This window comes from Tachysurus fulvidraco, chromosome 1 (assembly GCF_022655615.1).
Source record: "Tachysurus fulvidraco isolate hzauxx_2018 chromosome 1, HZAU_PFXX_2.0, whole genome shotgun sequence".
Lineage (NCBI taxonomy): Eukaryota > Metazoa > Chordata > Actinopteri > Siluriformes > Bagridae > Tachysurus > Tachysurus fulvidraco.
In genome coordinates, this window is record NC_062518.1 from 1,165,197 (window position 1) to 1,180,196 (window position 15,000).

A 15,000-nucleotide genomic window follows, 5' to 3' on the forward strand; every position below is an offset into this window, starting at 1 on the left:
TCTCTCTCTCTCTCTCTCTCTCTCTCTCTCTCTCTCTCTCTCTCTCTCTCTCTCTCTCTCTGTCACTGTCTGTCCTGTCTGTTTTATTGTTTATTTTATGTTTTGTGTAACCGCCTGACTCCGTACGCTGTATTTATATATATTTTCATTAAGTTTCCTTCTGAACGTATGATTTATTTTCTCTGCAGCTCCACACGGATCTCGACGTTGGAAACAAGAACATCCGGTACGTTCTGGCAGGAGAAGGAGCAGGAACCATCTTTGCCATCAACGAGCTGACGGGTGACATCCACGCCATGAAGAGGCTGGACCGCGAGGAGAAGGCGGAGTACACGCTCACGGCGCAGGTCATTAACCGAGACAACAACGAGCCACTGGAGCCTCCGTCAGAGTTCATCATCAAAGTGCAGGACATCAACGACAATCCTCCGCAGTTCATCGAGGGGCCGTACCAGGGCTCGGTGCCCGAAATGTCGCCTGTCGGTGAGTGAACTATCGATTTAACTCCTAACTGAGATCGACCACGATATCAGATCCACTGTAGATAAATATTTCAAAAATGCACACGATTACACAATACATGATGTTTATACAACTAAAAACACAATACAAAATAAAAGTCTCCATCTGTTTAATTAAAATGTAAAACAGAAATCCTGCTCAATCTTTTTCCTCTTTTATTATGTTATAGCAACTGACGAAATTCACACGGAAAACAAATAGATATTTTTAAAGACACAATAATCCGGATGCATAAGTATGTACACCCCTTACTTCATACTTTTTGTCTTTATAAGAAAGACTCTACCCGGTGTAACTTCCTGATTCGGCCGTTTTATTCCACTCTTCCTTGCAAACATACAACAGATTGGAGATAATTGTGAGGGATCTCATGTTCATGGCCCTCATCAAGTCATTCCACAGACTTCTGATTGATGTCAGGGCTCGGACTGGAAGCGGAGTTATCGTCTTTATTCTTGTGCTCCGGGTCTTTATGATGCTGGAAGGATAAAGGGATGTTTCTTCTTCACCTCAGCTGCTCTACTCATGCTGGAGGGAATCGTGGATGGCTCCGAACAACAAACTTTCATTTGTTTCTTTCATTTTCTACATTTAGAAAATGAATCATTAATACAGTAGTTGCAACCCGGTGGTTGACCGACGTCTTATTTCCGTGACCTTCGCTGTCTACTTCCAAAGGACTCGTCCGGCTTCGGTGCCTCTCTCAGAATTACTCCCGATAAAGTGCCTGAGAAACAACAGCAAACAAGAGCAAAGTCTTTGCGTGTTAACTTCAGATAATGTTGCATTCTAGCATATTATTAGGAGTGCATATTAGCATATTATTAGCATATTATTAGCATATTATTAGGATTTTCCCCTCACATTTAAATGTTGATCATGGACTTGTCTGGACAGAGACTTTACTCGACGTGTGTGTAATGAAATTATCGGTCACATTTTTTATCGTTTATTAACTTGTTATTTCTTTCTCAATACTTTTAAAGTCGTCTCCCTCACCTCACCTCACACCAACCTATCAGCGCTTCATTTGATTTCAGAACACAAATGAAGATTATTTTTAATATTCTCTTATGGTTTTGGTATCTATATATGGGGGGTGGGCACGGTGGCTTAGTGGTTAGCACGTTCGCCTCACACCTCCAGGTTCGGGGGTTCGATTCCCGCCTCGTGTGTGTGGAGTTTGCATGTTCTTCCCGTGCCTCGGGGGTTTCCTCCGGGTACTCCGGTTTCCTCCCCCGGTACAAAGACATGCATGGTAGGTTGATTGGCATCTCTGGAAAATTGTCCGTAGTATGTGAGTGTGTGAGTGAATGAGAGTGTGTGTGTGTGTGCCCTGCGATGGGTTGGCATCCGGAAATATCCGGAAAACGACTTTATTTAATTTGCAAATATAAGGAATCGTGTGTGTACTGATGAGCAAAGCTCACAGTGGGAAGACTGGTGAAAATCCACACTGCAGTTTTCTGTTCCAAAAATACTCTTGAATACTTACGTCATTTCACCCAAGGAGCTGCGTTTAAGTATAACAGCTTCATACTGTTAAAACGTCACCATAAATTAACAGCAATTTCTAACAGTGTGGAGGTTTCTGGAGGTCTCTTGGCAGTATCCATGTTAACTTTTGTTCTTCGTGTCCTTCCATCAGTTCTGGAGGGACGTCCTGTCAATGGTGATGTCTTCGTGGTGATCCGGTTTCTCCACTTGTTGATGATGGACCTCATTATGTTCTGTGGAACATCTAATGTTTTGAAATTCTTTTTAATCTCCACCGATCTAATCAGTTCCACAGTGAGATCCTGCACAGGCTCTGAAATCTGTGTGGTCTGATCTTCATCAGCAGTCCTTCGAAAACTCCGGCAGGAAGGAATTAGCGTCTGGTCCGTGGTGAACTCAGAGTTTGCGATGACCCATTAGTTCCTCGGGAGCTCTCGGGTGAACGATTATAAACTGTTGTAGAAATGACATTATTTACATTGACATTATTTCCTGTCCAGTGTCACCCAGATGAGGATGAGTCTGGTTCCTCTCAAGGTTTCTTCCTCATATCATCTTTTTTCCTCACCACCGTCACCTCAGACTTGATCGTCAGGGGAATATTTTCGAGATAAATAGCAACTTAATTCTAAATGTAACTTTTTTTTTATTCTGTCCTTTGACAGTCGTATAAAATCAAGCGGAGCTAAAGAAAATCTTACAGAAGCAGCTGATCTTTATTTTTTTATATTTGTTTAAACAGGGGTGTGTAGACTTTTATACACACCGTATACACGACACAATACATGCGGCACATCACACACATCCTGAGAAAGGAATGCACAGGAATCCTACCAGCTTACAGTGTAATCCGTTTCCGTCTATTATTTATAACAATCTCTATCAAAGTAAAATCAGCAGCTGTCGTGACTTGTATATAACACGACTCTAACTCGGAGCTCCTGATTACTGCTGCTGCTGTGATGGCATTCAGAGCCTCTCATCATGTGCTTCCATAAATACAGTAAAGAAAATAGTTCTGTTTCACAAATATGAGGTTTTGTACTGTTTATTTTTTCCTTTAGTTTTATTTGTGACACATATAATAATTAAAAGAAAGAAAGAAAGAAAGAAAGAAAGAAAGAAAGAAAGAAAGAAAGAAAGAAAGAAAGAAAGAAAGAAAGAAAGAATTCTCCTCTACATCATCATTATTCACAGATTAACAGTAATCCTGATTCTGAATAATCACATATCATTCAGAGGCAATGTAACTGTACTTTATCATGTGGTGATGAAGAAGCAGCTTGTCTTCGTCACATACGGTGTGTATCACAGCGTCGTGAGATGATTCAGTCACATGTCACAGTGTGTTAGGGTCAGAACACAGAGTCAATCCTGGAGAAGAGAGGGTTAAGGGCAGTGATACAGACCTATGGATCTGTAACCCAGAGCCTGAACACATTAGCCACTTCACCTCTCACTGTGTCACAATGTGTCATATGGTATCACATTGCGTCATATGGTATCACATTGTGTCATATGGTATCACATTGTGTCATATGGTATCACATTGCGTCATATGGTATCACATTGTGTCATATGGTATCACATTGCGTCATATGGTATCACATTGTGTCATATGGTATCACATTGTGTCATATGGTATCACATTGCGTCATATGGTATCACATTGTGTCATATGGTATCACATTGCGTCATATGGTATCACATTGTGTCATATGGTATCACATTGTGTCATATGGTATCACATTGTGTCATATGGTATCACATCATACTACATCATATCACATTGTGTCATATGGTATCACATTGTGTCATATGGTATCACATTGTGTCATATGGTATCGCATCATACTACATCATATCACATTGTGTCATATGGTATCACATTGTGTCATATGGTATCACATTGTGTCATATGGTATCACATTGTGTCATATGGTATCACATCATACTACATCATATCACATTGTGTCATATGGTATCACATTGTGTCATATGGTATCACATTGTGTCATATGGTATCACATTGTGTCATATGGTATCACATCATACTACATCATATCACATTGTGTCATATGGTATCACATTGTGTCATATGGTATCACATTGTGTCATATGGTATCACATCATACTACATCATATCACATTGTGTCATATGGTATCACATTGTGTCATATGGTATCACATTGTGTCATATGGTATCACATTGTGTCATATGGTATCACATCATACTACATCATATCACATTGTGTCATATGGTATCACATTGTGTCATATGGTATCACATTGTGTCATATGGTATCACATTGTGTCATATGGTATCACATCATACTACATCATATCACATTGTGTCATATGGTATCACATTGTGTCATATGGTATCACATTGTGTCATATGGTATCACATTGTGTCATATGGTATCACATTGTGTCATATGGTATCACATCATACTACATCATATCACATTGTGTCATATGGTATCACATTGTGTCATATGGTATCACATCATACTACATCATATCACACACCGTCACATTGTTTAATTGTATATAAAGAAACATTGCACTAAATCTAATCTCAGCAGGTTCCGATCTTGTGAAATCCTGAGGTTCACAGCACTAATCTAAGCCTTATCTACCTTCACACACACACACACACACACACACACACACACACACACACACACACACACACACACACACACACACACACTAATTGAGTTTGGTGTTTTATTTACTACATCAGCAAATGTAATAAAGAACTCTGAGCATTAGCCCTTTATATAATTACTGTACTCATTTGTTCCATTACACTTCTCATTTATTCCATTCCTGCTCTTGATTGATTAATAGACTGGATGTCAGCAGTCCAACGCAGACAAGTAACTTTTCTTTCTTTGGCTGTTTGGACACGACATTTACTTCTACACTGTTTCTGTAATCCATCATGTGTCTGAAGCTAGAACGGCGCACACACAGACACACAGATGACAGGGTGTGTGTGTGTTTGTGGGTGGGTGGGTGGGTGGGTGTCTGAGGGTGTGTTTTCCCTCTCCGCCAGCGATGCACTCGATTGAACTCATCCATGGCGTTATCGGGGTTTGACAGTGACGTGTCGGAGATAACGAGCTCCGGGGTGACACGCCACGGCTCTCCTGCAGCGGCACAAAAAACCCTCCTTTTGTGACTCGCTCTTTTCTTTTCGACGCTGCAGATTAATTAAACATTAGCCACCGTTCTCTCACTAGGCTCGGACCTGACTTGGTTTGGTCTCGTAAAGTATTTATGTATTGGGAGACAGGCACGGGACGAGTCGAAAGCTCTTCGAGTTACGAAACCAAACAAGGAAGGTAGAAACAAACAGGTCCTTCACAGAGTCGGTGTTACACTCAGAGATGTTTCATGTCTCGGTGGTTGAAAGGCGATTCGTCTGGCTGTAGACTGCTGCAAAAAATATTTCAAGGAAAATTGACTTAGACCTGGAAATAGACTGTGGATGTCTGGAATGCCGCCTGTGTTACGTCTGATATACACCGTGTCCAGGGGGAACTTTCCATTAAGACGAAAAAAAAATGTTAGGATTCTGCTGTCATTTTATTTATTTATTTATTTATTTATTTATTTATTTATTTATTTATTTATTTATTTATTTATTTATTTATTTATGTCCTAGCCAGTGCTTTTAGAACATCAATTTTGATGGAAAAAATATTTGTGTGTGTGTGTGTGTGTGTGTGTGTGTGTGTGTGTGTGTGTGTGTGTGTGTGTATCCATGTGTTAATTTCTGTTTTCACTTACTGAAGATATACCTTCACACACACACACACACACACACACACACACACACACACACACACACACACACACACACACACACACACACACACACACACACAAAGTCAGGCCCAGGTCAGGTCATTAAAACATTATTCAGTGAGCATTAATTCATGTCCAGCTCGTGAGCTTTAACTCGTTTTTGACAACCGATTTCATTCCAATACTTTTTGTGAATAATAAATAGCGCTGTGATAAATTGTCTTCTTACAACGAAAGAAACTGACACAAATTCTTCGGTTCAATTCCATTATGTTAATTTAACCCATTAACACACTCGGCTCCTTTTTTATTTATTTATTTGTTTGTTTGTTTGTTTGTTTGTTTGTTTCACACTGAGAGTGCTGGACTTGATTAAGCTCTTGGAGGAGAAATATGAGATTCGATGTGATCGGAAAAGATTCTGGAAATGAAACTTAATAATGAGGTGAGTAAAGTGGGTGTTAATTCTTTTTTTTTTTTGTTTGTTTGTTTCCTGGAGCGAGTGTCGAGGCGTTAAAATGTGTCGTATTGCTGGAACAGACGTGTGGATCAGGGCCGGTGCTCTACGCCATCTGCTTTATGCCACCCACAAATAAATCACACACGATGATGAGCAGGAAGCTGAAGAGCAGGCCACGCAGGTCCAGTGTGAATAACACACACACACACACACACACACACACACACACACACACACACACACACACACACACACACACACACACGCATGACTGCCTGCCTTGATGCCATACTGAAAGCGGAGGCAGGTCGTATCCCGAACACTTGGAGGTTGTATGTGGTTTAATTTTGGACTCTGATTGGTCAGACTGTGTTGATGAGTTTTCTATAACAGCGGCTCTAGCAGTAGTGCAGCTACAAATCACATGTTTACATTAAAGTCTTTCTTTAGCAGCGGCTCATTCAAAGCGTGAATATTTGTTTAAAAAGATGAGATGTTCATGAGATGTTCATGAGATGTGTATGTAACATTTATGGAAGGAGTCTCCGGTGTCGACGCCTATAAACAGTCAGAGGTATGTAGGTAACTGGAGGAGTTTCATTCATGAAGGGATGAAAATAGAAAAAGGAATAACACACTATAGTTCATGCTGCTAAAGGAAATAACTCCACCTTGTATCAGCTTCACCACACCACCATATTACTAGAAGATGATGTTACTATTATACTGATGTTACGCTCATGTAGTTAAACCGAAGAGATGATTCCACATCGTCAAACAGTTCTCGTGTGGAGAATATTGCATCATCACATCATTCTCTTGATGATACTCCTATCTTCTACATGTTCATGCAGAGATTTCTGATGCCGAGTAAGTTAGTAAGTCATTTTTAGTCATTTATTGACACATCTGAGGACTGGACGGTGTTGACGTTCACTGTGGTTTCCTCCCTCTCTGCACTTTTTGTTTAAGAAAGTTAACGGCTATGAACCAAATCTTAATCCCGAGTCATTCGCTAATTCGTGCCGAGTGTCTGGAATTCCCAGTTGCCTAGCAACAGCATTTTCACGACTTTAAATACTTAGACGGGAAGGATTTTGTGAGGTCGAAAAAAAAAAACACAAACCGAGGTTTTGCTGCTTATTTAATAAACACACCGTGACATTCTGGAGGCTTTAGCGTTAACATTGCTACGCTAAACATAACAGAATGTTTATAAAGGATATGAAGAGACGCAAAACTTCAGCAAAGGATCCAGAACCGGTTTGTTAGCAGTGCTGATAAAGTGCGAAAAGATTAGCAGAAATTGTCGTGTTTCACTTTGAAGTCTGGACAAAGCGCCGCTGCAACAGTTCGTTTGGAGTAAGTGTCGTTATTTTTGTCTCACGCTCCGTCTTGTCCGTCCGTCTCCGCGAATCCACTTATTTATTTATTGAATGCTGCAGATGTTGCTGTGTGTCCGGTATGAGATAAGACTCACGGCTTAATAAAAATTGGGAGGAGAAAAGAACATTATGTCTTGGCTTTAGTTTCCTGTGCTGGAAGATGATGTGGTCGATGACCTCGGCTCTGCCGATGGAGCCGAACAAAAAGGAAATTCGGGATAATCTCCGTCATTATCTAATCTTCCCGCTGCTCCGTGTAGCTCAAACAAAAGTAGGCAATGCTTAGGAGCATACACATGAGAGATAATGCAGTAGTGGATTACTGAGTAGCTGTGAGAGCCTCGTTTTTTTTTTATTTTTTACATTTATATATCCATGGAAACAGTTTCTGCCTGAATATGACGACCAGGGCTGATGCATAAAAACTTAACTCTATTGTAGATGCTGTTTCTCGTCTAATTTTGTTAACACAGAACTAAAATGTATAAAATGTACACAAAAGTCACTTTAGAGGGCGGGGCCATATATGAGCTCAGGTTACGATGTCATTATAAGCACCGCGGATTTAGAAGAATCACATAGTCTATGCAGATAAGTAACAGATAACAGTTCTAAAGTTTTGTGATTTAAAATAGCTATCTAGCTAAATTAGCTAAAGTTGTCGATGAACGAAATCTGCAGTCGTTAGGGTAACGTTATAATGTGACACGTGACTAATCTATGCTAGCTAATTAGCTACATTAGTTGATTATAGTGACATTAGGACGATCTAATCTACACAAAAATAAAGACGCTGATTATTCAAAGAGGATGATGTAATGTTTAAAATCCTATCCACAGAACTCAGAAGGTGGACTCAAAGCTAAAGCTCCCTAGTGGATGTTAACATTGTAATGAGATTGGATTATTAGCAGCTAGCAAAGCCAGATAGCTATGTTAGGTAATGAAAGTAATATTTCAAATATACATAAAGACAGGATTTTAATATCAGAAGAATTTGCATATTAATAAGGATAAATATCGATCTGTGTAACTTCTTTTTTCACAGATGTTAAACTTTCTAAATATCTTGGCACATCTGAGGAAATTATGAGAAAATTATAATAACCATAATGTAGAGTTAATAATAATCACGATAATAATAATTCTCACTCTTACAACTTGTGTTTAATATTTTGCCACAAATTTCCACACAATGCTGCTTTTACGAAACAATAAAGCATTAAATCGCACCGCACGTTTTTTTACTTTTTTTTTTTTTTTTTTTTACAAAGAAGCAAAGCCGCCATCATCAAATAAAACAAAGCTTCTCAATCTCCAACTTTATCACCGATTCCTGGAAATGAATAATCGAGTGAGCCATATGAGGCCTGACAAATCCTGCACACTGCTTAAAGTTAGCGGGATTAAAGATGGTCCACGCTTTCAGAGTCTGTGCTCTTATGTATATTCATGAGATTATCTAGCATTTCAATTTCACCTCAATTAAATCCGAGTCCGTTACTTACCAACGCAGGTCCAGCACAATGGGAATTAAGAGTCATTTGCATGGATTGGACAAATCTCGTTGGATTTAGCGAAGCCGTTTCCTCACTAATGGGGTCTTTGACTTGCGAGGACCGAGACGAGCGAGCGAATTCCCCCATCAGGTCTGTGGAACATATGCTGGAATTATAAAGCCTTCTGGCACCGACGAGAGTTTTTCAGCGACTCTCAGGGTAATTAACGTCGAGTCGTGCGGCCCGCCTCTTTTTCCAAAGAAAAGGTGTGAATGACAATAATTGCTACATGGAAGAATAAAGCGAATAAAGCAAAAGTTGTTTCTTTTTTTTTTCCTGTTGTCGTTTGTGTGAAACTCGAGGCCTGAGGGAGCCGGCGTTAGTGGCGGCTTCATTACCGAGTCATTATGGCGGAGAGACAGATGGCACATGGCTCCTCCGCCCTTCCCTCGCGCTCTCCTGGCAAAATGAACGCGTGTACGGAGACGATGTGTCAGGATCTGCTAAATTGGAGCGCTGAAATAAAATCGAAGTGACGTTAATAGATTACCCAGAGTTCATTTGCATATTGAGAGTTATTACGAGCACGGGTAACAGGACTAACAGGCGAGCGCGGCTCTACTTCTAATAACATCTCTGATTATGCACGCGGCATCCCTGGCAGGTAAAAAAATAAATAAATACGGGCTCGTCAGCGGGGATTCTGACAATGGCAACCGGTGACTTTTCCCCTTAGACGGATTTATGGAAACATTGGAGGGGATTTTATATTTTCTTTGCAAAACAAACACTGCTGGAACACTTTATGACTAAACAATTTATTCAGACACAAGTGTGAGACTGAATCCTAATTAAAAGTCTTAATTAAATTAGCTTTAATTTCCTTCGTATCTTTCTGAGCAACAACTGAAAAGTCTTCTGTGTTAAAAAAAAAAAAAAAAAAAAAAAGGTCCAGAATGGATTCCTGTAGCTAAAGGAGTTTTGGTCTGATTAATTCTTGCTCGAGACTAGCGTAGCTAACAAGCGGTGGAAGCTAGTAGATGCCAGTTTAGCACTTTTGAGCAGCATCATTTCATCCTGAATCTGCATCACTTTTAAAGCCTGAAGCTGATGCAGAGTGACACCGCTTTTGCTAATTTATTGACCCTGTTACTAGACCCTTTAGCCCTCTATAATAGCATTATATATATATGATATATTTTAAGAGTAGTTTGACGTTAGCGACTGTCCTGTTCTCGATCTCGCTCTCGCTCTCCAGTTCACATCACAGATGCTGTTATACAAGTTAAAGCCTATCAACTAATATTTTGTATTTTACACTGAACTTATTTTAATTGAGTCTAATCACTGAGCTCCCTTCTCTCCATCCACCAATCACTGAGCTCCCTTCTCTCCATCCACCAATCACTGAGCTCCCTTCTCTCCATCCACCAATCACTGAGCTCCCTTCTCTCCATCCACCAATCACTCAGCTCCCTTCTCTCCATCCACCAATCACTCAGCTCCCTTCTCTCCATCCACCAATCACTGAGCTCCCTTCTCTCCATCCACCAATCACTCAGCTCCCTTCTCTCCATCCACCAATCACTCAGCTCCCTTCTCTCCATCCACCAATCACTGAGCTCTATTTTCCATCTGATCCTCCATCTAGACTTCAGATCTTCTTTTGTATCCTTCTTCGTGTTTTGATATGCAAATGCTCATGATGACACGATGAATATGCGAATTAGCACAGCGACATTTAGTGCTGTTTTGTCCTACACTGTGTGAGACACCGAGTGCCCTAAACTCTTATGTGCACAATGCTAAACTGCTAGCCTTGTGTTTCTGTTGCATGTTCTGCCTGATGGACTGCACTTTTTTTTTACTTCCTGTAAAATGTTGCAGTAAAGCAAAACTGATGAAATACAGCACGTGACATAATAACAAATGGAGAAAAAAATTGGAACCAGATGGTGCGTGAACAATTTTCCGATATTTTCAATAACCAGAGAAATTTTATGGAGCGGACGGTTCGTTATCACCGAGCTCTCTCAGAAGTAGCCATATTGCATTCTGCCCCCTCTACATACTAGCACATGCTAGTTCTCAGCTGTCTGATAAATGGTGAAGTCCAGCAGCAGGTCGTAGTGTGTGGCGTGTGTGTGTGTGTGTGTGTGTGTGTGTGTGTGTGTGTGTGTGTGTGTGTGTGTGTGTGTGTGTGTGGCTCGGTGGTGGCAGATGGAGATGGAAGCAGGGGGCTCCGGGGTGTGTAACGCCTTGTGCAGCTGGCCTACTGCGATGCCACATCTGCTGCTCCGGAGGCGTGCCGAGAGACACCCCGAGGTCCGGTCCAACCTCCGAGGTCGGCGACTCGAACCCAAAGCCAGGAACAAACAGGGACATGCTTTAAATCTTTAAATATCCCGACCTTACAGATTCACCTCCAGTTAATCAACGCCACAGGACCATTAAATATGTGGTGCAGCATTTATTTATTTATTTATTTATTTATTTATTTATTTATTTATTTATTTATTTATTTATTTATTTTTATAATAAATAAATAAATATTTTTAAGTGCTCCTACTATAAACCAAGATACAGACAGAAATGACTTTAAGGCAACATGATGCACTATACTGTACATCGATAATGTTTTTTCTAGGTTTTCTGGCCCTGAAATTAGCTTCAGCTTTAATCCATGATTAAACTTGATTCTTCCCATTTTTTTTTCCGTCCTTTCGTGTCAGTGAGGTGAAGATCTTTTAATCTCACTTTCAGGAGATACTGTGAAATATTACATACTGACCCTTTAAAGAAACCTCTGTCTGAAATGAGCAGACAGAGATCCCACGTCCCGTGTGACAGACTAATCAGCACAATCCAGGTATCATGAGCTATTCTGGGTTGCCAGATCTTCGACATTAAGAAATCTGCTGAGTCAAGTCCTAAACTCACATCACACCTTAAAAGCCGAGAGCTGGAATCCTTTCCTTCTTTCTTTTTTCTTTCTTTCTTTTTTATTCTATTATACACATCTTATAAATGTCTTCTCCTTCTTCTCCATCACTTTCTGCTTAATGTTATTAAGATCTAAACCCGTGGCTTGTGTACGCTGATGAACTTTGTTTTGTTTGAATTCTGGGGAGGAAAAAGCCCTGTAGCTTGTGTAAATAACCCAGCATGCATTGCAGGAAACACACAGATGTTTGTGGCCCGCTTGCCAATTTGTCAAATCTCCATTACAGTCTGAAACTTGAGGGGAAAATGTAAACAGCTCTCGTGTTCCGGCGTTCCGTAGCCGTGGCGTGGTAGACGTCCTGAGTAAGCACTTATTCTGCACCATCTGTCACGTGGAGGACGTTTGGAACAATCAGGGCAGTGTTTAATTGTCTATTATATCCACACACAGGACAGGTAACACCGGGACAGGTGTTCAGTGTTCATGAGGAACGTCTACAATGATGCTAACCGAACTAAAGACTTTCCTCTGAAGCTATTCGTGCGTTTAATGTCTGTCTGTACGTGTCGTGAGCTAGCGAGCTGTTTTACTTCACTTCATTCAGCTGCTCTCGCGCTTTTGCTAAGAAAATGTTATTGTTCAGCTAATACCGAGCCTCCAGTCAAACAGGACCCGAGTGGCTTGTTTTTGCTTTTTTTCGGAGTCGAGTCTATTACCTCGGCCCATTTTTCCCATGAGGCAGCGCAAAAAAAGAAAATTCACACGTGGCCAGGAAATGAAGCCATTCACGGCACGCTGCAAAAGATTACTAGCACGGATGATTGGCTCCGAACTCGACAAAATGACAGAGCGCCAGGACAAAAAAGACAAAATGAGTAAATATATAAGTATATAAATATATAAAGCTGAACAAAAAGCGACAGTTTTTTTTTTTTTTTTGCCTTTTTTTCTGGAAAAGAAAATCACAGTGTGATAAACGAATAGAAAATGAGAGAAAGCTGAAATGAGGGGGAAGAGAGAGAGAGAGAGAGAGAGAGAGAGAGAGAGAGAGAGAGAGAGACGCCATGTCCCGTGTGACAGACTAATCAGCACATGCTAGCGTCAACTGGACTGGGTTGCCAGATGTGTGTAAAAATCACCATAATGTACAATAACTGCAGAAATCAAAACAATCCCTGATCTCACATCACACCTTAAACCAATTAGCTGCATCCTTTCTTTCTTTCTTTCTTTCTTTCTTTCTTTCTTTCTTTCTTTCTTTCTTTCTTTCTTTCTTTCTTTCTTTCTTTCTTTCTTTCTTTCTTTCTTTCTTTCTTTCTTTCTTTGATATCCGTATATCAGTGACATTAATAACTAAATCATTTCCGGCTCCTTTTATTCGATGATTATGTTTTTAAACCTGAGCTCAGTTTGTAACCCAGATGAGTCTGCACTTTTCCCCACTTTTATTTTCTTCTCGTTTCTTAAAGCTCGATGTGAGAAGAAAAGTTTTATTGTATTATTAATGTGATCTTTATCAAATCTTGTAAAATATTCACTGAGTGAAAACAGTCCCGAGCCGAAGCCGGTCTTGGGGTTTAAACGGACGACTCGACTCGCGTCATAAAGTCCACGCGCTCTGAGCGGAATCAGGAGGAATGAAGTCAAATCCAGCCTCATGAAACTGTGAGGCTTTAATAATTAATCACCACGGGACCAACGAAGGAGACCCACAGGCTCGGGACTACAGCGGCTATGTTTTATAGAGCAGAGAGAGAGAGAGAGAGAGAGAGAGAGAGAGAGAGAGAGAGAGAGGTTTCTTCCTTTCATGCCCACAGTGTGCTAATTCCGACGGTGCATCTGGCTCGGTTTCCTGCGATATGATCGGATGCCAGAATTCCTCCTCACACACACACACACCCCACTGCCTTCCATCTTCTCTCTCTCTCTCTCTCTCTCTCTCTCTCTCTCTCTCTCTCTCTCTCTCTCTCTCTCTCTCTCTCTGTGTCGCTTTCCGACGATTAAATATGCAGGAGAAGATATTTTTTATCCCCTTGTATTTCTTGTAGTCGTTTTCTCTGGAACTCCTTGATTTGTGGTCACATGCTGGTGGACAGTAACATGGACACGACTCGACCCTGTGCTCGTGTCGGCGCTCAGCCTCGGCCTCAGGGAGGAAAAGCTCTGATCTCTGCTGATCCTGAGAGCTTTATTTACACTCGTACACCACGTCAGTCTAATTAGTGCAGAGATCAGTACAGTAGCCATGTTTGTTTTTCTGTCCTGATTCACATACACACCTGCTTTTGCACGCACACACACCTCCACGCCACACAGCTGTATAACACACAACTGCATCACACACACCTCCACATACACACCTCCACGTCACACAGCTTCATCACACACACCTCCATATACATACACACCTTCATCACACACACCTCCAGGCCACACAGCTTCATCACACACACCTTCACATACACACCTCCAGGCCACACAGCTTCATCACACACACCTTCACATACACACCTCCAGGCCACACAGCTTCATCACACACACCTTCACATACACACCTCCAAGCCACACAGCTTCATCACACACACCTTCACATACACACCTCCAAGCCACACAGCTTCTTCACACACACACCTCCACATACACACCTCCAAGCCACACAGCTTCTTCACACACACACCTCCACATACACACCTCCAAGCCACACAGCTTCTTCACACACACCTCCATATACATACACACCTTCATCACACACACCTTCACATACACACCTCCAAGCAACACAGCTTTATCACACACACCTTCACATACACACCTCCACGTCACACAGCTTCATCACACACACCTCCATATACATACACACCTTCATCACACACA

The 15,000-nt window shown here is 41.1% G+C and overlaps 1 protein-coding gene across 1 annotated transcript in view; it reads left to right on the plus strand.

The window, feature by feature from the left end:
- The window catches only part of LOC113649361 (cadherin-8-like), a 91,814-nt gene that overhangs the window by 61,225 nt on the left and 15,589 nt on the right, over positions 1–15,000 (plus strand). The window contains exons 3-4 of the mRNA XM_047818752.1: positions 189–483; positions 6,338–6,486. Coding sequence (XP_047674708.1) covers positions 189–483; positions 6,338–6,486 — 444 coding nt within the window. The remainder of the gene's footprint in view (positions 1–188; positions 484–6,337; positions 6,487–15,000) is intronic.